The 24,306-nt window shown below is 44.7% G+C and overlaps 1 protein-coding gene across 1 annotated transcript in view; it reads right to left on the bottom strand.

The window, feature by feature from the left end:
• The window catches only part of PRPSAP2 (phosphoribosyl pyrophosphate synthetase associated protein 2), a 34,207-nt gene extending 12,523 nt beyond the window's left edge, over window positions 1–21,684 (bottom strand). The window contains exons 1-7 of the mRNA XM_081805993.1: window positions 21,549–21,684; window positions 16,442–16,538; window positions 16,040–16,190; window positions 14,772–14,824; window positions 12,628–12,694; window positions 9,456–9,628; window positions 7,139–7,254 (exon numbers count right to left, since the gene is read on the bottom strand). Coding sequence (XP_081662119.1) covers window positions 7,139–7,254; window positions 9,456–9,628; window positions 12,628–12,694; window positions 14,772–14,824; window positions 16,040–16,158 — 528 coding nt within the window. The 5' untranslated portion in view covers window positions 16,159–16,190; window positions 16,442–16,538; window positions 21,549–21,684. The remainder of the gene's footprint in view (window positions 1–7,138; window positions 7,255–9,455; window positions 9,629–12,627; window positions 12,695–14,771; window positions 14,825–16,039; window positions 16,191–16,441; window positions 16,539–21,548) is intronic.
• Between the last annotated feature and the right edge of the window lie 2,622 nt (window positions 21,685–24,306).

Here is a 24,306-nt window from a genome sequence, read left to right as displayed (position 1 = left end):
TGGGAAATGAAGCCGAGGGATTTTCCCACAATGCTGTATGTAAGGATGCAAAACTTGGGGAAGAAAAGTTAAACAACAGAGACTAGATCCAAAATTTTCAACATCTAACAGTTCCCAAAGGAAAGGATGAGAAAACAGAAGGGATGAGACACTCAAATTATAGGGGGAAAAAATGTCCAGAGAACGAAAGGGAGTATCTACAAAGATGAATGGAAACAAGATCTACCCCAGACACATCATGCTGAAATTTCAGAACCATGGCAGAAAAATGAAACACCACTTTAGATGGGGGAAATTCCTGCCCGCCCCCAAAAAACACACACTAGATGCTCAATCACACTAGAAATCGAGAAAGGAAAGAATTCAAATAACACAGTATTGTTTTGCTCACTCAATTTGCAAAATGAAGAGCAAAGGGAAACAGATACTATCCTATGTACTGTGAGTGGGAGTATATGCTGATACAGCCCTTTCAGAGAACGGCAATTTTCATATCTATTAAAATACTAGATTTTCAGAAAATTGCAATTTTTGCAGTATCTATTAAAGTACTAAAAACAGATACTTTTCAATCAAGCAATTCATTGCACCTCCTAATATTTTTTCAGAAAAACACATAAGTAATCAGAAAGGCAAGTACAAGAATTTTCAATGCAGTTTCACTTACAATAATTTTTTTTAAAGTAATCTCCACATCCAATATGGGGCTCAAACTCACAACCCGAGATCAAGAGTTGCATGCTCTACCCATTGAGCCAGCCAGGTGCTCCTTATGATAAATTTTTAAAGTAAAGTATTTCACTTAAAAGAGTGAAAAATTATGGGGCGCCTGGGTGGCTCAGTTGGTTAAGTGTCTGCCTTCGGCTCAGGTCATGATCCTGAGGTCCTGGGATCGAGCCCCAGGTGGGAGCCTGCTTCTCCCTCTCGTTCTGCCCCCCCTGCCCCCCACTTGCGTGTTCTCTCTCTCAAATAAATAAAATCTTAAAAAAAAAAAAAAGAATGAAAAATTAAAACAACCTAATATCTAATCAAGAAGAAAATGGTTGGAAAAAACAGTGGCTCATTTAAACTTGTGCTTTAAACATTTAAACACACAGCTATTTAAACTTAAACTGGGGCGCCTGGGTGGCTCAGTCGTTAAGAGTCTGCCTTCGGCTCAGGTCATGATCCCAGGGTCCTGGGATTGAGCCCCGCATCGGGCTCCCTGCTCCACGGGAAGTCTGCTTCTCCCTCTCTCGTTCCCTCTGCTTGTGTTCCCTCTCTCGCTGTGTCCCTCTCTGTCAAATAAATAAAATCTTTAAAATAAATAAATAAATAAATAAAAATAAACTTAAATTAATTAAACTTAAAGAAGATGATTCGACTTTCCAGTCACACTAGCCACATGCGACAAGCAGCTACCATACTGGACAGCCGCTAGAACATTTTCATGATCACAGAAAGTTCTACTGGACATCACTGATCTAAACTGAAGACGATTACGTAGCAATCATAACCAAAGCAATAAACCTACATATCTTAGCATGGAAAGACCTCCACATACCAGCACAGCAAAGAAAAGAAGTTGCAGAACAAGGCAAACAATATGGCAACTGTTTTTTTAAAAAAGCAGCCACAAATCAGGGGCGCCTGGCTGGCTCAGTGGGTAGAGCATGTGACTCTCGATCTCGGGGTCATAACCTCGAGCCCAACACTGGGGATAGAGCTTACTTAAAAAAAAAAAAAGCACCCACAAATCAACATCTATAACTATGTAGACAAGGAGGAAAAACAGAAAGGTCTGAGGACACAGGACACAAAGCAAGCTGGTAATAAGGGTTACCCCTACAGAAAGGCCCAGGACCAGGCTGGGGCCCAGGGAAGCCAGGGCTTTACCACTATTGTCAGAATTACTATAGACACACATGCACGTGTCCCTACACTTCCACAGTCAATGTGAAGTTTCATTTTTCACTTGTTAGAAGATTACTCTTTCTATCGAGTGGAGGGGAAAACACACCACACGTCATGTAAGTCCAGCTTCCAAACTCTAGTAATTGTCCCCCAAACCATTAAGGGAAAACATCATCAGGGCTACCGTGGAACCACAGAGAATCAAACTGCCCTACACCCCACGCTCCCTTGTCATACACCCCCTACCCTTGTCCCTAGTTTCTCAGTCCCCGCCATATCTCATTTCTGTGATGACAGTGGCTCGATACAAAGACACTAAGAAGAACACAGAGGAAAAAAAAACAAAGGCAACTCAAGAATAAGAAACAAGATAACTCTAGAAGCTCCTATTTAAAAAATTAATGGGACAGGATCTCTACATACACCATAGAAATATACTTGTAGTCCCCTCTTCATCATTTCCTTAAAAAATCCTGGTGCAGACAGGGGCGCCTGGGTGGCTCTGTTGGTTGAGCGTTCGACTCTTGGTTTTGGGGGTCATGATCTCATGGGTCATGGGATCGAGCCCCGAGGCAGGCTCCCTGCTCAGCAGGGAGTCAGCTTCTCCCTCTCCCTCTGCCCCTTCCCACCCACCCACCCCCCGCTCCCCGGCTCGTGTGCTCTCTCTCTAATAAATAAATAAAGTCTTAAAAAAAAAAATCCTGGTGCAGACTAATGATTTCTAGGATTGTCACTGTAATATTTAGTCATTTTTTAAAAACATGCACTGTATTTAATCAATACCCAGACACACGCACCACAGTGCAACTGTGGGCAGGAGAAACTGCCAAACTCCCAGGAGAGAGCACCAAAACTGCAAGGCAGTGAGCATCCAATTATCTGGACATTCCTTCCAACTCTGGCAGAAAGCACGTAAATTCCAGGGACGACTCAAGAGAAACAGAGTGTAAGCTGTCAAATCAGAAGATGTCAGCATCAATCTTGCAGAACAGAATCACTAAGTGACACGAAGGCACTGTGTCATACTATAATCCACAGTGTTTTCTTCTTTCCTGACGATCGAAATAACATAAACCTTAATTGATGGCATCTTCGATTCAGGACGATATGGTCTACTAAAACAAGTACACTCTAAAAGGCAAAGTGAACAAAAGTCCTTTCAAACACTGAGCTCCCGTATAATAGTTGTTTTGATAGCCTGTCTTAATTTATGTTTGTGAATGAAGGACAGAATCTTAAAACTACAACGTTTGGCATTATCCCTATCAGCTTGCCATCAAAAACAAAGAACCATTTTCCTTGTTTGCTGAACCGCGAATGGTGTAAGAGAGAGTTCAACCCTGAGAGTTCAATCCTTTCCAACAATGAAGCCTAAAATGGGATCTTTCACGTGGAAGGCAGCCTTGTACGGAGGCAGAAGCCCACACCAAGGGGCCATGGCTAGGGCAGCTCAAGGAGCCTGGAGCCTGGCCTCTGGACCAGCACCAGGGGGCAACAGCCCGGACTCAGCAGGCCAATGGGTGCGTCCCACACGTCAACACACAACACGCCTGGAACCTTGAGTGGATACGTCCTAAAAACTCACAAGATGTAAACATCAGTCTATAAAAGTCTACGCTGACTCCTCCATGTCTTCCAAAACTATAGGTTCCTTCACGTGACTAGTTCTTATCTGGATCATGCTCCCCCACATACCCAAGTCTCATCCTCTCGTGCTTCTCTCTGACTGGACCCCATTTTCCTGCCCCATCAACACACCTGTTGTTGCTCTCCCATCCTTTCTCTCTCTCTCTCAACTGGGAATCATGCTCAGGTAAATACTACTCTATATTGTTTCCTGAACTTTTTAGAGTTTGTACGTTTCTTGTGTGTAACTTTAAAGAAAACAGACCATAGTTCTGTCTTTCAAAAATACTTAAATTCATTTTCACTACTGAGGGCCATGGCTAACTGTAGGAGGATAGACACGTAGGCCAATGGAATGGAACTGAGGGACCAGAAATAAACACAAATGTCTATGGCCAATTTTTTTTTTTTTGACAAGGCCATTCATTGGGGAAATAGTCTTTTCAACAAATGGTGCTGGAACCACTAGATATCACATGCGAAAGAACAAAGTTAGACCCCTATCTCACACCATATACAAAAATTAACTCCAAATGGGTCAACCTAAATATAAGAGCTAAAAGTGTAAGACTCTCAGAAGAAAACACAGAGGTAAATCTTTTTTTTTTTTTAAAGATTTTATTTATTTATTTGACAGAGAGAGACACAGTGAGAGAGGGAACACAAGCAGGGGGAGTGGGAGAGGGAGAAGCAGGCTACCCGCAGAGCAGGGAGCCCGATGCGGGACTCAATCCCAGGACCCTGGGATCATGACCTGAGCTGAAGGCAGTCGCTTAACCAACTGAGCCACCCAGGCGCCCTCACAGAGGTAAATCTTAATGACTCTGGATTTGATGATGTTTTCTTAGAGCAAAAGCATGAGTAACAAAAGAAAAAAAAAAACATAAATGGACTTCTTCAAAGTTAAAACCTTTTGTGCATCAAAGGACAATATCAAGACAGTGAAAAGACAAACTACAGAATGGTGGGAAATATTTGCAAGTCACATATCTGGTAAGACTAGTATCCAGTATATATATAAAGAACTCCTACAACTCAATAAAAAGATAAACAGCCCAATTAAAAAATGGGCAAAGGATCTGAACAGACATTTTCCATAGAAGATATACAAGAGCACCTGGCTGCCTCTGTTCATAGAGCGTGTGGCTCTTGATCTCGGAGTCGTGAGTTTGAGCCCCACACTGGATGCAGAGATTACTTAAATAAAAAAAAATTTTTAAAAAACCACAAAGAAGACATACAAATGGCCAATAAACATATGAAAAGATGCTCAACATCATTAGTCATCAGGAGAATACAAATCAAAACCACAATGGGGTACCACTTTCTAACCACTAAAATGGCTATAATCAAAAAATAAATGTCAGTAAGGATGTGATTGTGAAGAAACTGAAAATCTTATACACTCCTAGTTACAATGTAAGTGCTGTAGCCACCCTGGAAAACTGTTTGGCAGTTCCTCAAAATGTTAAATGCAGAATTACCATATAATCAAGTAATTCCAATCCTAAGTATGTATCTAAGAAATGAAAGATATGTCCACCATAAGAGCCTATGTCCACTTAGAAACTTGTACATGAATGTGCATAGCGCAGTATTCACAACAGTCAGAAGATGGAAATGACCCAAAGGTTCATCAACACACGAATGGATAAATAGTGGTATATACATATAATGGAATAATATTCGGCCATCAAAAGGAATGAGGTCCTGGTACATGCCACCACGTTGATGAACCTCAAAAGCATTACACTAAGTGAACGAAGCCAAACACAAAAGGCTCCGTATCGTATGGATCCCCTGTATATGAGCTGTCCAGCGCAGGCAAATCCAGAGTCAGAAAGCACATGAGTGGCTGCCAGGGAATTGAGGGAGGCAGGAATGGGGAATGATTACTTAATGAGTACAGGATGTTCTTCTGGAGTGACGACAAAGCGCTGGACAGAGGTGACAGTTGTACAACACTGCGTGACTACATGCCACCAAACTGTTTGTCTTAAACTGGTTAATTTTTATGAGACGTGGATTTCACCTCAATGAAAAAAAAAAACAAAACTGAATACGCCTGCTTATCTGGTCTCCCTAAGGAAAGCTACAGGTTACAAAAGGAGAGATCTATATGAAACCAATACTAACAAATGGCCAGAATCCAGGATAAAAACCAGAATGCCTATAGCTCAGAAAGAAGCACATACAAAATCAGTGAAGAACAAACAAAAGCGCATTAAGGGCCTTTTCACAGAACAGGAAATATATGGAGAGATGCTCAACTTATGTCATCAGAGATCCATCCATTGAAGTGACACCAAGACACCACACCATAGCCATTCAACTGGCAAAAATCGTAAATTCTGGTAATGTAAGTATTGAAACAAGATGGATCCACAGACTACCTTGTTGCCCTGATGCTGGGAATGTAAGTTGGCATAACTGCTTTGGGAAAAATTAAACACACACGCCATGCCACCTAGCAACGCTCCACTAGGTATATGGAGGCAATAAAAGTCTGCTGACGCACCAGGGGACACGCAGACAAGAGCGCTCACGGGAGCTCTACCACAACAGCAAAAACCTTACGGATAAACTGTGATAGAGCTGCACGGTATCTCTCGGTAGTCAAATGGATGCACTGTGACACACGACACAGAGGAAGCTTACTAATGTCACATCAAGCAAAAAATTCCCCCCAAAATAACACGATTTGATTCATTTTTTATAAAGTTAAAAAAATATGTATTTTGTGTTTTTGTCTTTGAATACTATCTCTATGTGGATGTATGTATGAGATAAGACCATATACAAAGAAATTAAGAGAAGGACAAAACGAGACTCAGGACAGTGGCTCCCTCAGGTGGGAGGAAGCGGGGGGGATGTGACGGAAAAGGACCAGGGAGTGGATGTCAGTTATGATGCATCCAGTTTTCTTGCTGGGTGGTGGGATCACGGATGCTGACCACTACAGATGGGTGGACAGAGAGAGAGGCAGAGCAATGGATACGCAAACGAGGGCCAGGTCCACGCATGGACCAAGGGTGAGAGTTATGTGTCATGATCACAACTAGTCCAATTCTAGGTACCTAAGGCCCCAAAGAAAACACAGAAATTTTAAGAGCTTAGCAAAAGAAATAAATTACAGATTAAGAATTTTAAAATACACTGAATTACATTTATTGAAGTAAATAGTATTTTATTATTTTTTAAAGATTTTATTTATTTGAGAGAGAGAGAACAGAGGGAGAGCGAGAAGGAGAAGCAGACTCCCTGCTGAGCAGGAAGCCCGACAGGGGACTCGATCCCAGGACCCTGAGATCATGACCTGAGCCGAAGGCAGACACTTAACTGACTGAGGCACCCAGGCACCCCTACTTTATTATTTTATTATTATTTTTTAAGTCGGTTCCATGCGAGGCTCCATGGAGCCCAACACAGCGCTGGAACTCATGATCCTGAGATGAAGAGTCAGATGTTTCTCCAACTGAGCCACCCAGGCACCCCAGGAAATAGTACTTTAAGCAGAATACACCAAGTTTTAATCCTTTACAGACGGCCCAAGGAAATGGAAATGTATCTTTTCAACCTTAAACAGAATGTTAAAATGCTGAAGTTTGAGCTAGCTTACCTCTTCTTGAATATACTGCAGTAAGAAGGGAGAAGCTCTTAAATTATCAACAGGAATATTGAAGAAGCCCTGAATTTCCTTCTGGTGTAAATCCATAGTAATGAGATGAGTTAGACCTTTGGAAACAAAGCAGACACCAACACATGAATAGTTAAATAACCAGTCACAGGGTATGAACTAAGCATATATAAAATATGATACAATATATAATAGCTATTAAAAAATTCCTCTCTCATCAAAAAGACTCAGTATCTTTATTTTTCAGATTTTTTAGTTCAATGAGACTGTGAGAGAACAGAAAATACCTATAGTGGTCTCTGCCCCCTGGTTCCTGACACAGGGCTCCTAGAACCCTTGTGAATTCCTAAGTGATAAGAGCACTAAGAGCACCTTTTATTCTGATGAGGTGACTCCCGGTGGGCTCTTGGAGGGGGAAACCAAGAAAGACCAAGGCGTAATTAGAAGTTTGGAATTTTCAGCCCTCACCTCCTATTCTCCAGAGAGGGGAGAGGGGCTGGAAATAGAGTTAATGTTGATTGAGGAAAAAAAAAAAAAAGAAAGAAATAGAGTTAATATTGATTGAGGAAGCAGAGGCTTCGGGGAGCTGCGAGGTTGGAGGTGAACAGGTGGAGATGCTGGGAGACTGGTGCATGGTGAGAGGTCACAGGCTCCGCAGCCCTCCCCACATCCTGTACCCCCTTATCTCTTCCATCTGGATGTTTGCTTGTATTCTTTATCGTATGCTTTTACGATAAAGTGGCAACCAGTAAGTGAACAGTTCTCCTGAGTTCTGTGAGCTGCTCTGGCAAATTAATCGAACCCGAGGAGTGGGTCCTGGGAACCTCCGATTTACAGCAGATTGGTAGACACACAGGTGACAACTCGGTCTTGCAGTTGGCATGGGGGAGGGGCTGTCTCGTGGGACTGAGCCCTTAACCTGTGGGATCTGACACTATCTCCAGAATTTAGTTAAACTACAGGATACCTAGCTGGTATTCTCATGGAAAATTGCTAAGTGTAGGGAAAACCCCCTACACACTTGGTGACCAGAAGTGTCAGAAGTGACATCTGTGTGTGAGTAGAAGAGACACTTGGGAGATGAATGGGCTTTTCCCTACTCAAAAGCGGAAGACTGAGTGATTTTCTTACACCAAGATACATGATTTTCACATCAATTTATAGTCTTAAAATAGCAAAGATAATAGTAATGAAGAAATGTCTCTCATAACTGGAAAAGTTTTAAAAAAGCAAAACCTGCCCAAAAGAGCAGGAAAGTCAACCTGGTGGCCCAGCCAGGATGAAGGCCAGGAGAGAAGAAGAGCAGAATCTTTCTGGAAGGTTCGGTGAGCTAGCCTGCTCCCTTCAGCCAGCTTTTAAAACTCTGAAGACTTTTCAACAGGTTACATACTGTTGAGGTTGCTGGGGTTCGGCTTCCATCAAATTTGGGTGTGTGGGTTTTCTTTCTTTCTTTTTTTTTTTTTTTTTGCCTGCTTTGGAATGCTACAGTAGAAACTTTATTCCACAGTAAGTGTCTGTGTTCAAATGCAGTGCTATGGGGGCTGTCTTGTCCTTTCCTCTCTGTGCCAGTGCTCTGGGATACGTGGACCTCTAGATTCCCATACACACACACACACACACACACACACACACACAGTAACGCTTCTGAAGGTTATAGAAACAAGGGGGAGACACTTAGGATGTGACCTGAAAATACACAACACAAAATAACACATATGGTTTGCAAAATATGCCAATCCATCCTGGACGAGACTAAAAGTTGTTGCCGTGTTAGAGTGCTTGGTTCCAAAAATGTCTTTTTCCCCTTCAAAAAAGACTTCAATGCAATTTTAACTTGTCATTTCAATGTAATTTTTTAAACAAAGACCTTTGTTTAAAAAATAAGTTGTTCTCCTTAACTTTGTGTTTTAGGGAGTTGGGAACAGGAGAGAATTCTCTGCACTGCTTTCTCATTATAAATTAGCTGTCTTTAAAAATGGTCCTTTTTCAGGGCGCCTGGGCGGCTCAGTCGCTAAGCGTCTGCCTTCAGCTCAGGTCATGATCCCAGGGTCCTGGGATCAAGCCCCGCATCGGGCTCCCTGCTCAGCCAGGAGCCTGATTCTCCCTCTCCCGCCCCCCCGCTTGTGTTCCCTCTCTAGTTGTCTCTCTCTCTGTGTAAAATAAATAAATAAAATCTTAAAAAAAAAAAAAGGTCTTTTTCTGCTTAGCGTTCTAATTTAGTTAAGACAAGGGGTTACAATGTCTAAGGTAAAAATCAAACGCCCAGGCCCAATAAATGTCAAGTATCTGCTGTTCTCACCAGCTTTGCACATCATCGAAGCCAGCAATTTAGAAACAATGGAGCCTCTTTTTCTCATCTTGCACTGTTTGCTGTAAGGAAAGTAGGGTATCACGCCGATAATGCTTTTGGCACAAGAGGTCTTACATGCGTACACCATGATCAGGAGCTCCATGATGGTGGTGTTCACGTCCCTGCATCCCAAGAACGTAAGACACGTGATTAATATCTCCCTGTCCCCACAAAGTGGCAGCAGTGTGCTCCTCGCGCCCCTACCGGGACCTAAGGCTCAAGACACAGAAAAGGCATGAACATTCCCTCACGCCGATGACCCTAGTTCCTTTTTCCCTGAAAGAAGAACCTAGTCAGAAGGGAGAGGTTCTATGGGCTCCCACCGCCATGTGCAGCCGCACCCCACAAGTCGGCCTGTCCTCCGCCATCAGAGACAGACATTCCACACCAAAGTTACTCTGCAATTAGCCCTCCCGATGATGCCCTAACCAGCCCCCGCCCCCCCACTCCCACCCCCAGGCTACTGGAAGATAGGGCTCCAGCCATTCTCCCTCTCTTGTGTCCGCCATCAGCTTGGTACCCTCCCCTGGCTTGTACCCATCGGCTTAGAAGCATTGTTCTTCCATTAGAAACGACTGGTGGCCACTCTTCCCACTGCCCTGTTTCTTTGCTCCCCTGTGTGTACATCTCAAGAGAGCTGTCTACGCTCACCATCTCGCTCTCTCCCAAACACATGCCAATCCAGGTCATCCATGACCTCCATGCGCCTAGATCCAAGGACAATTCTCCTGCTCCTCTCACCTGAGCTGCGGGCAGCAGCTCCCACGGCTGCGCACCCTGCTTGACCCACCTGGCTCCTAGAACTTCCTCGCTGTTCTCCTGTTCCGCCCTACTTGGCTTCTTTGGCTGGTTCCCCTCCTCCCCACCTTCCTGCCCAACACTCATTCATGTGCGCCCCCTTTGGCCTCCCCTTAGCCCTTGGGCTTCTCATCTAGTTTCACAGCTTTCTAGAAGCTGGAGGAGACTCCAGGTCACAGCCCCAGGCCAAGCTTCTCTTCTCAACTCCTGTCCAGCAACATTTTTAGTGTCCTAAAGTGAAAGATAAGATGTATCTGACAACATCAAATCTCAACGTTAACTATTTCATAAAGACCCCGATGGCCAGGCTCTCCGGCAACCTGGCAAGACTAAGAATCCCTGAGTTCACACAAGGTCACGGTTCAGGACAATGCAAAATGAGACATGCAGACAGTTTTAGCTAAGGGAATAAGAAACCAACAAGAGGCGGGGCAGAATGATAAGTGTTGAAATAAACCAAAAAGAAAGAAAAGGGACAGGGGCGCCTGGGTGGCTCAGTCGGTTAAGCGTCTGCCTTCGGCTCAGGTCATGATCCCAGTGTCCTGGGATCGAGCCCCACACCGGGCTCCTGGCTCAGTGAGGAGCCTTCTTCTCCCTCTGCCTCTGCCTCTCTCCCTGCTCATGCTTTCTCTCTCTCTCTCTCTCTCTCTCTGTGTCTCAAATGAATAAATAAAAAAACCTTTAAAAAAACAAAAAACAGGCCGCCTGGGTGGCTCAGTTGGTTAAGCGACTGCTTTCGGCTCAGGTCATGATCCTGGAGTCCCTGGATCGAGTCCCGCATTGGGCTCCCTGCTCGGCAGGGAGTCTGCTTCTCCCTCTGACCCTCCCCGCTCTCATGTGCTCTCTCTCTCATTCTCTCTCTCAAATAAATAAATAAAATCTTTAAAAAAATAAAAAAACAAAAAACAAAAAAAGAAAAGGAATGGAAGGACCTGGAAACAGGCAGGATGACATGAGCCATGCTGTTGAAGCCCTCAATCCTAAGTCCAATTTGGCCTTCAAGGCCCACTTATCCCCTTGTGTAAGGCAAGCGACTTCTGTGCATTTATCCAAATGGATTCACATGTGTCTGTAAGCAGATAAAAGTACCGCAGACACTCAGGAGCCAGAAGCAACGTAAACTGTAAGTCGTTCTGTGCTCTGCACTTACCCCACCCCAGTGCCGGAAGGTAGAGGGCAGGTACCCCACCCCAGTGCCGGAAGGTAGAGGGCAGGTGTGGGCACAGGGGAGCTCCCCACTAGCACCCCGGCCCTTCAGCTGGCGGGGGAAAGAGGACAGCGGTGGCAGGGGCTGCAAGAACTCGGTGCCTCCTAGCCCGGGAGCATCCTCTGCCGAGGATGCTAAGTGGCACAGAGGAAATGAAACAAGGGAACCTCAGCAAAGGCCAGCCACCCCCTCCCTCTGTCAAGTCACACACGCTCCTGGGAAGGCTTGGGATGCAACGACAGGTCCCCTTCAACTCGTCTTTCCTAAAGAGCCAGGTGGCTACGAGATTTCATCTCCATGAACCAAAGACCAGGACAGATGTTCAAAATGTAAGTGAAAGTATCTGTGTTCCATGTCTAAATTCTCCTGAAACGTGGCTCTTCTTCCCCCTCCTTGGTATTTGTTATACGTATAAACACAGATCTGACATGCAGCAAAATTTAGAATCTCTAAGCCAAAAAATGATGCCCTGTACAAACTGACTTCCAGACATTAATAAAAACCGAGTGAAGCACTTTCATATACAGAGGCATGTGGGGACATCTGTGGACAGCGTGGTCCTTGATCGAACATGACACCTCACTGCACTGACTCCTCACCAAGCTCACACGGCTGCAGCCTTGACAATTTCCAGAACACACGTTTGTCAAACGTCACACCACACAGGAATACATATTCCTTCAATACATTATTCTTTTATCTTCTCTGCTCATTTAATCTACACAACAAAATAAGAACTGGTGATCATTTTTTAAATTGCCTGCAGTCAAAGCTTTAAGAACCCCAAGTAAGTAAACACCTCTCCTCCCGCCTTTTTTGGGGAACTAGCACAGCTTCCCTCTGAGTTTTATCAAATTCTGGCTATTGAGAGGCAATGTAATGGGTTCTATTCTCATTAAGAACCTCTACTCCAAGACTTGGTTACTTCCACCCTTCAAGAACACGAAAGAACACGTAAAAGTCCACAGTTATGTCAGAAAAATTAGTAGAATAAGACATACCAATTTTCAAATGCTCATAACTCTTCCTGTCCAGTCAGCTCTTATTATTCTAAACACTCGTGCCCAGAAAGAAAAACCCAGAGAGCGACACTGCGTCTGTTGGATAAGGACTCACTTTGAGACAGTTTGGATGATGAAAACATCCTTTCCCCTCACGGATTCTTGAATCTGCACTCTTGTTTCTGGCAGGAAAAGGAAAAAAAAGGCGGGGGAGGGATGAAAAAGACATACAATTTATGTTTTTTAAAATACACAAAAAATCTGTTTCATCCCCAATGTTATAAAATATGGAAACTGGAACTGTTAAAGAAACTCATGAGGTTTTAGGTGCTGTAAAGGATAATGAACACACTGGCATTAATCACACTTTTTATTTTTTTGAGAGAGGGAGGGGAGGGACAGAGGGACAGGGAGAGAGAGGATCTGAAGCACGCTCCACGTCCAGCACAGAGCCTGACATAGGGCTCGATCCCATGACCCTGACATCATGACTTGAGCCAAAATCAAGAGTCAGACACTCAAACGAATGAACCATCCAGGCACCCCTAACCACACTTTTTAACATGTCAGGTTACGTTACGTGCTTCAAAAAGAATTCCGTTTCTGACTTGGAACAAGTAAATCTACCCTTCTTACTTCTCTCATATAGGGAGTGAGTGCTGTACCACGCTGAGCACATACTCATTCATAAAACCAGCACAATTAAGAACTTATTAGGCAGGATGCCTGGGTGGCTCAGTCAAGTGGTTAAGTGTCTGCCTTCGGCTCAGGTCAGGATCCCAGGGAGCCTGCTTTTCCCTCTGCCTGCCACTCCCCCCCTGCTTGTGCTCTCATGTGCGCTCTCTCTCTGACAAATAAAAAAATAAAATCTTTTTTTAAAAAAATAACTTATTAGGCAATGTTATAATAATGCTGTGAGAGTAAACATAAATAAGGTCCAACATCCCTACTCTCAAAAAATGTGTGATCAGCCACAATTAGACAAATGCAGAATGGGACATTTTTCAAAGTCAATGTCATGCGAAGAAAGAACTGTTCTAGATTAGGAGAAACTAAAGAGATAAAAAAAACATATTGCTTGAGCCAAGAATCCTGGTTTGAAAAAACAAAAAACAAAAACCCAGCTATAAAAGGCTCTCCAGAACAACTAGGGAAATTTGAATACAGACTAGATATTAGATAATTAGAAAACAGTTGTTAATTTCTTTAAGTGTGACAACAATAGTGTACTCATGCAGGAGAACGTGGTTATTCTTGAGAAGCATGGTCAAGCATTCAGGGCTTGATGCCTGCTACTTACTTTCAAAAGGTTCCACACATACATATCTATATTGCAAAATCACACCTATTGAATCCAAGTAGCAGACATACATATGGATATTCACTGCACTATTCTCTCAACTTTTTTACAGGTCTGAACATTTTCATTCAAAATGTTGGAAAAAACAGAATACGTGTTTACCAAGGAATGCGGTACCAAGGAAAGAAAATGAGCTTTAGAGTCGGGGAGATCTGGGTTTGAATCCTGACTCTGCTACTTAGGGGACTTCGTACCTATTATCACCCCTGAGCGCAGTTCTTCAGTATCTGCTAACAGTGAGAAATCCACAAATGTCAGTTCCTGCCTTCCTTCCCAATAGACACCAAGTATTTTCTCTGCCTTCATTCATGAATGCGAAAGATGGACCAACCTACTCGTGGGCCTTCTGCTACCAGTTCTCCCTTACCCTCTCTTCCAGACTACACAAAGGATATCATGCAATCCCCTTTAGTGGCAGATTAAATCATTTGCAGTTTAGAAAGGTCCGAGCTCAGCACGGGGTCTGTTTGAGATTCTCCTTCTCCCTCTTCCCTTCCCACTTGTGCACTCTCTCTCTCTCTAAAATAAATAAATCTTAAAAAAAAAAAAAAAAGGAATAACAACCAATTAATACTGTGGCCACATGGGGTTTTCTCGTTCTGCCCAAGGGGACATAAACTCAGACAACTGCTGAATTTCCATTCAGTGGACCAGTTGCATGCATCTCTGCGGTTTTTACTGGATGAGGTCTGAGAGCTGGAGTTCAAGCCCCACACACTCTATATCCACTTGGTATCAGTAAGAGCTAAAGCACCACTCTCACCACCTTGCCCACCCGACTTCGTGTGGAACTAACCGGCCACTGGGTCCAACTGTTTCAAGAGTGGAGGATGAGGGACTGAGCCAGCATGCCACATTCCACAAAAAGATCAATGTAACACACGTCCAAGATAGCTCACCTCTGTTAGGTTCCTGGTAAACCTGCACTTTGCCCATCTCCACCCCCAGCCGCCTAGAGAAGAGAAAGGGGGGAGGGGAGTTGAAAAGATAATACAGACATAATCCATCCAACATCTTTACAATTTGAGGATGCTTCAGAAATTCATAAAAAGAAGATAAAGCAAAATAAAATAGAGGCACTCTTATTATAAAATTGAAAGTGGATATGCTACTGTTCTGTCACTCCGTTACCTAACCCCCCACGGCCACCCCACGCCGACCCCAAGAAGGCCTCCGGAGTCCTGCTCAGCCTGCCTCACCAACCATTTCCCTGTGCCCTCTGTCCTCCAGCTGTGCCCCTGGTCTATACCAGCACCTCCTGCTGCACACCTCAGGGCCTTTGCACCTTCTGTCCCCTCTGCCTGGAGGGTTTCTCAAGTCACATACCATCCCCTAGGTTTAAAAGGCACCCAAGCCCCCAAGCTAAAGCAGAACAAACTGCCCAAACTGTTTCTTTCACACTGTTTTCTTCACACTATCACCCCCAGAAATTTTGTTTTGTTGACTTCCTTCTTGCCTGGCTCCACAACTAAATATAAAAAGGAAGGATCCTGACTGGTTTGTTCACCGTTAATCCCCAACATCTAGGATCAAGGCCTAGTACCCACCCAGGAGGGTGTTCAATCTTTATTGTTTTTTTTTAATGTAAATTTTGTTAGTTAACATACAGTGCAATATTGGTTTCTGGCAAAATTTTATTTAATAAATAACTAAGACTATACTGGACTGTAATCTAGATAAACTATTTTCATAGAGAATACACTCCACTGTTCTTTATAGTCAAGTAATTCTATACACAGGTGGCACCAAACAGAATCCCTGGCACTCATGAGGACTCAATAAATGTCTGTTTAACAAACATGTAGGGGGTTACGACAGTTTGACAAAAAGGTTAGCCCTTGGGGCGCCTGGGTGGCTCAGTCAGTTGGGCGGCTGCGTTCAGCTCAGGTCATGATCCCAGGGTCCTGGGATCGAGCCCCGCATCGGGCTCCCTGCTCAGCAGGAAGCCTGCTTCTCCCTCTGCCTGCCACTTCCCCTGCTTGTGCTCTCTCTCTGTCAAATAAATAAATAAAATATTTAACAAAAAGGTTAGCCCTTAATATATAGATGACACGCAGATTAACTACAAAATATCTGCTCTCGAGTTGAACAATCAGTGCTCTTGCAATCATCAAATTTAAAACATCACATAATGAATATGGATCTTAATGGTATGAGTATAACTCACTCGGCAATCTTCTTTGAGAGCTCCATACACGATGAATTAGAATTTGCTGAAAACAACACCAGACCTCCTTTGGTTATGTTCATCTTGGTTTCTAATTCAGGTGGCGCCACACAAAACATCAAAACCTTCTTGGTTTTCCAATTCTCAGAGCCTAGGAGGATTAAAAGTATATTAACAACTGCCAGAGAATATTAAATTCACCTGAATGAACTTTTATTTTTTTTAAATAGCAAATGACTTAAGCTGAAGGAGATTAGTGTTCACCATCATGGAGTCTCTTATGTTACATCTATGTATGGACAAATAAAAAGTTCATTTGGATTTTAGGGTTCCGAATTTATGGAAATATGTTATATGATTTAGTTAGTTTTCATGACCACTGGGAATAAATAATAAACTTACAAGAAAGGTGGAGCTGAAGAGCTCAGTGTTTTACTGTTTTGCTGCTTAAAGTCAATTATGGACAACCTCCTTTTATTCTCTGACAACAAAAGTCCTCCTGGATTAACACACAGAAAAATGGCAGAGCCATTAGCAAGGACACGGACTGATGGACCCTTAAATAATGAATAAATAACCCATCTATGACCATTATATTTTCCTATAATAACTATTTACCCCAAAGCCCTCCCCTGGCCTGTCAGCTGCCTAATGCCCTGAGCCACATCTAAGGCAGACCTTGCCACCTGCATTTTCCTGAACTGCAAGAAAAGGCCGACCAGAAAATAACCCTGAGGGGAAGTGAGCAGACCGCCCAACTGAAAGGCAGCAGGGCATAGACAGAAAAACCCCCGGCCTCAAAGTCACCAGAGGTGAGGTGGTCATCCCACATTCACGTGCCCTCCCACCTTCCCTTCTCTGGGCTGTGTCCTTATCACCCAAGGAAGGTGCAGGACTTAGGTGCCCCAGCAACAATCTCGAAGGCCACGGGGGCATGGGGGCACGTTCCCAGCAAGCACACTGTGCTTCCTCAGTTGCAGCTTTACTTGGGATGGCACCAGGGAAGGCCGGTGGAGATTACGAAAAGAGATGAAGCTGAGCGGCTCTTTTTTGCTGTTCTTCCATTTTAATTATAAGAGTAACACACAAACGCATTCTCCTTGGAAAAATCGGAACCAGGACCGTTTAAGCTAAAGTCACCAGGCCCCTTCCCACCCACCCTCCCAGAATGGACAGTTCTTATTAGTTTGATACGGACACCATCAGACCTTTACGCATTCACTCGTGGCCCTCATAAAAAGATAGGACAAAAATACATTTCTAGGGGCGCCTGGGTGGCTCAGATGGTTAAGCGTCTGCCTTCGGCTCAGGTCATGATCTCAGGGTCCTGGGATCGAGTCCCGCATCGGGCTCCCTGCTCCGCGGGAAGCCTGCTTCTCTCTCTGCCTCTCTCTCTCTGTCTCTAATGAATACATAAATAAAATCTTAAAAAAAAAAAAAAAATACATTTCTAACATTAAAAAAATCATCGTACAAATGTATCTATCATCCTTTTTGTTAAATGATATATTCTGACAACCCAGGGTTACAAAATATATGCCCATCTGGTCCTTTTTAACTGCTGCAAATACTCCATGGTACTTGAGTTGCCTCATTTAGCGGGTCACCATCCTAAACAGGCCTCCTAGTGCATGTGTGCATCTCTCTGCAGTAACTGCAAGAGAACCACTGGGGCCTGGGGATGGTGCAACTTACAGGTACGGCAGCACCAGCAGGCTAGGAAAGCCCGTTTCCCCACAGAGTGCCTCTTAAGGGAAATGTGGAGCAGGGCCATGAAATTTACCTACAGCCTGTGAATTACAAACAGAAACGCAGGCACAAATGGCCAAAGCCCTAAGGAGACCAAGGAGGACTGGTGGTGCCTACCATGGAAGGTGGCTCGGGAGCAGGGATTAGCCAACTACAGTCCACGGGCCAAACCAGGTCCCTCCTAATGCTATTTCTGTACATAAAACTGTATTGGAACACAGCCACGCTCACCGCCTACAAACTGTCTATGGCTACAATGATAGAGTTGAGTGCCGGCCATAAAGCCGAAAAAGAGCTGATCATCTGATCCTCTACAGAAAGTCGGCTGACCCCTGCTTTATGGCATAGTGTGGGGCAGAATGGCTGGTATATATGAAAGAACATTTGCAACACTCGAAGTTGTAAGAGATCTTAAGTATCTTCCAACACTGTCTCTCAACCAATATATGTGTGTTCAGGAACACAGGGTACACGTCTGGAAGAGGAAACTCATTCTCCTGTAGTTGTAAGTATAGGCTTTGGAGTCAAACTCATGTGTGCATCTTGCCTCCTACTTAGTTCCCTGCGAGGCCCTGCATAAATTAATCTCTCTTAGCCTCAGTTCCCTCATCCATACAATACATGAATATGGCCCCTACAGGGTCACTGTAAAATTAATTTCTGTACAGCACTTAACAAAGTGTCCCACACAGGGGATCTGCTTGGTAAATGGAAGCTACATAGGAATCAACTGTTAATATTTTGGTTTTCTCCTGAACAAGTACAGTAATACACATAGGGTGGCCCTCTTTTTATATCCCACAAACTTCAAATAAGAAGATTCCTAAAGTACCACAGTGTTCTTGAGAGGGCTTGGAACACTCAGAAGGAAAGCATCTGAGGGCAGAAAGAGCTCTTAGAGGTCAATCGGCCCATCTACAGGACTCCAAGAAACCACTCCAGGCGCTTGAAGAGCTCCAGAGACTGACGACCACATCCTGAGGGCCCATCCATTCCAAACTCTTTTTAGAACATGCTAAACTTCCTCTCCCTGCAGTCGCCACCCCTGGTCCTTGTCCTTCCCTTGATAATTTACAGCAAACATCAAATTCCTTCACCGCAGGGCAGTGCTCCACCTATCTCTAGATGGCTCTCTTAGCTCTGTGTATTCTCTTCTCCAAGCTACTTCCTGGAGCCTTTCCTTACTGGTCATAGTTTAAATGCCCTTCACCACTGACTGTGGCCTCTTAAGTCCCCGTCTTCAGGTACCAGGTTTCTGTAACTGAAACCTAACCTGAGACTACCCTCAGAGATGGTACCGGAAGGGGAGTCCATGTGGAAATGGTTATCGATACAGTCATGTTCTGTGACCATTCATTCTACAAGATGTTCAAACCTAAGGGCTGTTGCTAGCTTTGGTTCTCCTTTTCCCTACTGGAAATGGAAGTTGTGCTCTTTACCAAGCTTCAAGAAAAGTGAGTTTTAAAAGATTATCCTCAGAAACATAATCACCAGAATGGGGCTGGCAGGAGGCTCATTAGCACAAAGCTTCAGTGTGAAATGGAACCCACAAACTACAGTTGCTTTTACATTTATCCTAAATTTACTCTAGAATGTAAATGTGTGAGAATTATTTATACCACGTATGAAAACACACCCTTTTCAGAGACTCTCGGCCCCTCTCAAAAAGCAAATCCTACTCCTCTTTGAATGAGATTTGACAACCTATTAGGTCTCATGAATGAATCCACACTGAAAGACCACTTGCTTTGGCTGTTGCCAGCAGTCATTTCAAAACCACTTCTCCATATTTTGGATGAGGAAGGCTCGCATTACAGCGTGATGCTTTCCCTCCAAAGAGCCCACTATACAAACACCTCCTATCTAAAGATGCTGGAGTAGGAGGGTGAAGTCTTGGGTCTGTCTTCCACAATCCCTAGCTACCAGTCCTTGGGTAGGTCCCTTGGCCAGGCCTATGCCTCTCCCTTCCTGACAAGAGAAATAGATGCTTAGTAAAATCAGCTTCCTCCACCAGAATTTAAGGTCCAGGACAGCAGAGATTTTTTTCTCACCATTATGTCCTCTGCTATACGACCAGAGCCTAGTACCTGGCACATCGAAGAAGCTCAATGATATTTGTCAAACAACAAATATTTGTTGAGTAAAGTCTGACCTGGTTGAGGTGCAATGATTAACAAATGGAACTAGAAGGCATCATAAAGTGCAAAGAATGATTATTTTTATTAGTGATGTCCCTCACTCAAAAAAAAAAAAAATGCTTTTTATATCAGTGCTGAAGAGAATTAGTAGGGCAAAAGCCTAAGCTGAATTAATCCTCTATGCTTCTGTGATCCCAGGCACGTTGCCCATCTCTCCATCAGCACGTTTTCTTACAGCAAACATCATTTTCTGAGTGCTTTGAATTCTTATGACAACTCAATAAAGTAGGCACCAGATGAGGACCCATTTTACACATGGGGAAATGAGGCTTTGAGATGAAGAAACGTGCTCAAGCCTGCATGGCCTCCAAGCAGCAGACATTAGCTCAGTTTCAGTCTGACTTGGAGCACAGACAGTTGTATGCACAGCTTGTCTCTCAACAGCACAGAAAATGACTGGACTCCCCTGCTGAATTTGGCATTACAGCGAGCAGGATCGGACAAACATCCAGATTTTGAAAAATGTCTACAGCAAACATGCTTGTTTAGGAAACAACTGATATCAAGTGTTAAAGAAAGAACACAACACAGAACTTTGATTCAGTATTTCCCCTTTTGGGAATTTATACCAAGGGGAAGAAAGAAAAAGCCATATATGCTCAATGATGGTCACTGCAAGATTTTTTTAAGAGCAACACTGGACATGTGGAAAGGATCCATAATGGGGTAATTAAGTAAAATTCTGAATATACATTCAACACAATAAAAACGGTAAATCTCCGGGACTATGCAGAAGTCGTTAGGTTAAGTAAGAGCAGAATTTCATTTCCTCTAATCAACACTGGGTGATAATGGTACAGACCAGGTCAGGATAGGAATACGGACAGGAATAAGGGTATGACTTAGTGGAGTTCAATAATGTGACTGAATTATTTTTATTTGCGCATTTAAACCTTTTTAACATTAGAAATCACACTTCCTCATGCCCCAAATCCCCATTCCGCATTTCCTTATTCTTTGTAAAAGCTAAACAACCTAAACTGCGCCAGTATCAAAATAAAGGGGGGAAAATCCTTATCATCAATGTAATATACTGGGGGAAAACATTTTATAGTAAAATAAGACCTAAACATGACATCAAGGTCCTCCCTCCTGGGTGAGTTCTGGGCGGAATAAAAAAAAATTAAAATAAAAAATTAAAAACCGGCTATAGGGTAACAAATGTCTGCGACGAGCAAGGCCAGTCAACTTAACATCACGGGCCGTGTCAGATTAGGGGCCGGAGATGGCTGGGCTGGAGGCTTGTTTTCTGAGCCGCCCGGCCGCAGGTCCCATAATTAGGGCTCGACTCCCAACGGCGCCTGGAGCGGGGTAACCCCGGGGCCCGCGCGCCGGGCCCGAGCCCTGCGGACTCCGGACGGGAAAGGAGGGAGGGAGGAAGGGGGCGGCTGCGGGCGCGAGGCCGGGGTCGCCCCGCTGTACCCCCCCAGCCGCCGCCCCGGGACCGCGCGACCCGTCCGCGAGCCGGCGCCGCGGGGCTCCCCGCCCCTTGCACCTGCGCCCCGCAGTGCCGGAGCCCGCCGGTCCGCGCCGCCACTCGTCGCTAGCTCCCGCCCGCCTACCTGGCCCCGACCCCAGCCCCGGCCCCGCCGCAGCCTCGGCTGCCGAAGGAAGAAAGCGCCGGCTCTCCAGACGGCTTCTCTAGGAGCAAAATGGCGACTCCATGCGCAAGAGAGGCGTCCGCGGCGACTGCGAGGCCTGTGGGCGGGGCAGAGGGCGGGGCCGGGAGCCGGGATTGCGGAGGCACCTGGCTTGGGGCCGTGGGCGTGGCCCACCCGAGCGGAGGAGCGAGGCCGAAGGGCCGGGCTAGAGGGGTGGGGCCAGGCCGGCACGAGGGGCGGAGATGGGCGGGGCTGAGCCTCATTGGGCCCCTTGGACGTGGCTATCCCCCAGGTGGCTGTGAATGAGAGCGAGCGTGTGGAATCACAGATGTCTGGGTTCGAGTCTTTACTGGCCTGTAACCTTGGGCAAAGTCACTTCACCCCTCCGAGCCTCGATTTCCTCATCTGAAAAATGGAAATGATAGTAGCATCCGTGTCATGGGGTTGTGAGGATTAAATGAGATAGCACATGCAGAGCTTTTGAGCTCAGTTTCTGGCAAGTAGTAAATGCTCCGTTGTTATTGTAATTATTTCCTTTCTTCTTTTGTTATAAAGGAATTGGTGCTTTTGGTATCCGTTTCCTGAATTCCTTATAATTTAAGTGTGTTTAGCCTTTATTTTATATATATAACATAATAATAGCGACCATGTATGTAGCATTTATCATGTGTCAGAACAAGTCCTCTTAAGTGCTTAACATATATTAACCGTAATTTATTTAATCCTCACAAGAGAATGAAGTAGGCATTTTAACAGCTGTGGGAACTGAAACACCGACACTGAATGACTTGACAAATGACTAAGTGGACAAGCATTGCAATCCAGGATGCCCGGCACCAAACTCTGCACTAAGCTGACCCGTATACCGCACTGCATCTCCAACTCTGCTTTGGATTTTTCACAAGCATCAGGCACGAAATCATTCATCAAAAGTTGGGCAGCTAGCTAGAAGCAGCCAACCTCTTATTTTACAATTGCGGAATACAAGCATCTCAATTTATGAGTTATAAATTGGGTGATACTTCATGAAATGGAGTCATTTAAGACATCTCCTTTGCCTGACAACTGTACAGGGACATACTTCTGCAAAGAGCGAGGCCCATGAGCCCACTGATACATCCGCGGCACAAAACTGAATCCTCTCCAAACGGAACTCTGCTGGGTTTTCTTCACTTCTTCTGCACTGTGATCTAACCCTCGTCCAACCCCACCTGCCTGCCTTGGCCAGCAGCGTGGGATCCATCCTTCACGCCACCTGTTGCCCTGTGAATGGATCTGACCAATCAGGACAGCTCATCTCTCTCTCTGCTTGCTGATTGGCTCCAAGGATAGGCCGCTGAGCCAACGGGAGCCCGGGAGACACAATCTCCAGCCTCCTGGGGGGACTGAAGCTAGAGGCTTCCTCTCTTGCTATCTGTCAGGATACCTGGAGGGGAACCGACAGAAGAAATGCTCAGAGAAGAAGAAAGGGGGAGGGATATAGACGAGCCCCGTTGAGTTTGGCTGAATCTGAAGTCAGGAGTTCCCTGGACTTTTCAATGATGGGAGCCAATAAATTTCTCCCCTCCACCCGCTTAAGTCATTGCGGACTGGGTTTCATTCATTCACAGGGGCCTGCGGGTTCTCCCCCAGCTTACTTGTTGTTCTTTCTCACCAGCCTGGTCCTCTATCTATGAACTACAGGGCCTTTGCACGTGCTGTTCCTGCCTCCCGGAATGCTCTTCCTCCTGCAGTCCTTTCCTCCATCCACTCCTACTGAAACTGCATCTCAGCTCAGCTGTCATCTTCAAGCCTTCCCTAAACACCCCCCATCTACTTCATGTACTTTTTCTTCATTAAGCTTATCATGATTGCTAATTATTGCTAATTGTTTTTACTTGGATGATTATTTCATAAATATCTCCACCCCAGGTCCCATAGACTGTAAGTCCCGTTTGGGCAGGCCCTTTGTCTCTTTTGCTGACCACTATTTCCCAGTACTCAAAACAGTGTCTGACACAAGTATGGTACTCAAGAAATGTCTGTAAAATGGGTGACCTCAGATTTACTCCCCTGGTGGAAAGGAGGTGGGCAATAGCACAGAATTATATAATACTCGCACCACACAGAGAGAACGTTCTGGAAATTATACAGATCGGCTCTCCTGAGCCAGTATGGCTTGCTCCGATATAGCACTGCTTCCAGGATTCCAGTGAAATGGTTAGTTTCTCATCAGTTTCCCCTCATTGCAGGCACTTATCTTCTGGTTTCCTTTGCTCTTTTATATCAAATACCACTTGTCCATCTGCCTTCCGTGTTCCAAAGACTCTTTTGAAATCCCTGGGGCCGATGTCTTATCTCCCATTATCATTATCCTTGGGGTTTAGGCCATGGGGGGAAGCTGTGGTGGACATCCTGCCCCGATGACCCAGCAGTGACCGCAGCCCCAGTCACCACCTGACAGCAACTGTAGGAGAGACCCCAAGTGAGAATCACCCAGCTGAGCCCAGTCAAACCACAGAACATTGAGAGATAATAATACATTTTTGGATTAGGTCACTGAGGTTGGAGATGTCTTGTTACACAGCAATGGGTAATTAGCAAGAAAGGAGCAGAACCAGAATTTAAAGACTGTGGTCAGTTTCACTTGAATGCAGTTTTGGGTTAGTCTATTGCTAAGCTTGAGAATCCCTTGCACACTTGGAGGTTTACAAGTCTTTATATATTATGGAAGTGATCA

This window comes from Leptonychotes weddellii, chromosome 15, assembly GCF_054177405.1.
Source record: "Leptonychotes weddellii isolate Sample4059 chromosome 15, ASM5417740v2, whole genome shotgun sequence".
NCBI lineage: Eukaryota > Metazoa > Chordata > Mammalia > Carnivora > Phocidae > Leptonychotes > Leptonychotes weddellii.
The sequence above is the reverse complement of the archived record's forward strand: the minus strand, read 5'-3'. Positions and strand labels throughout refer to the sequence as shown.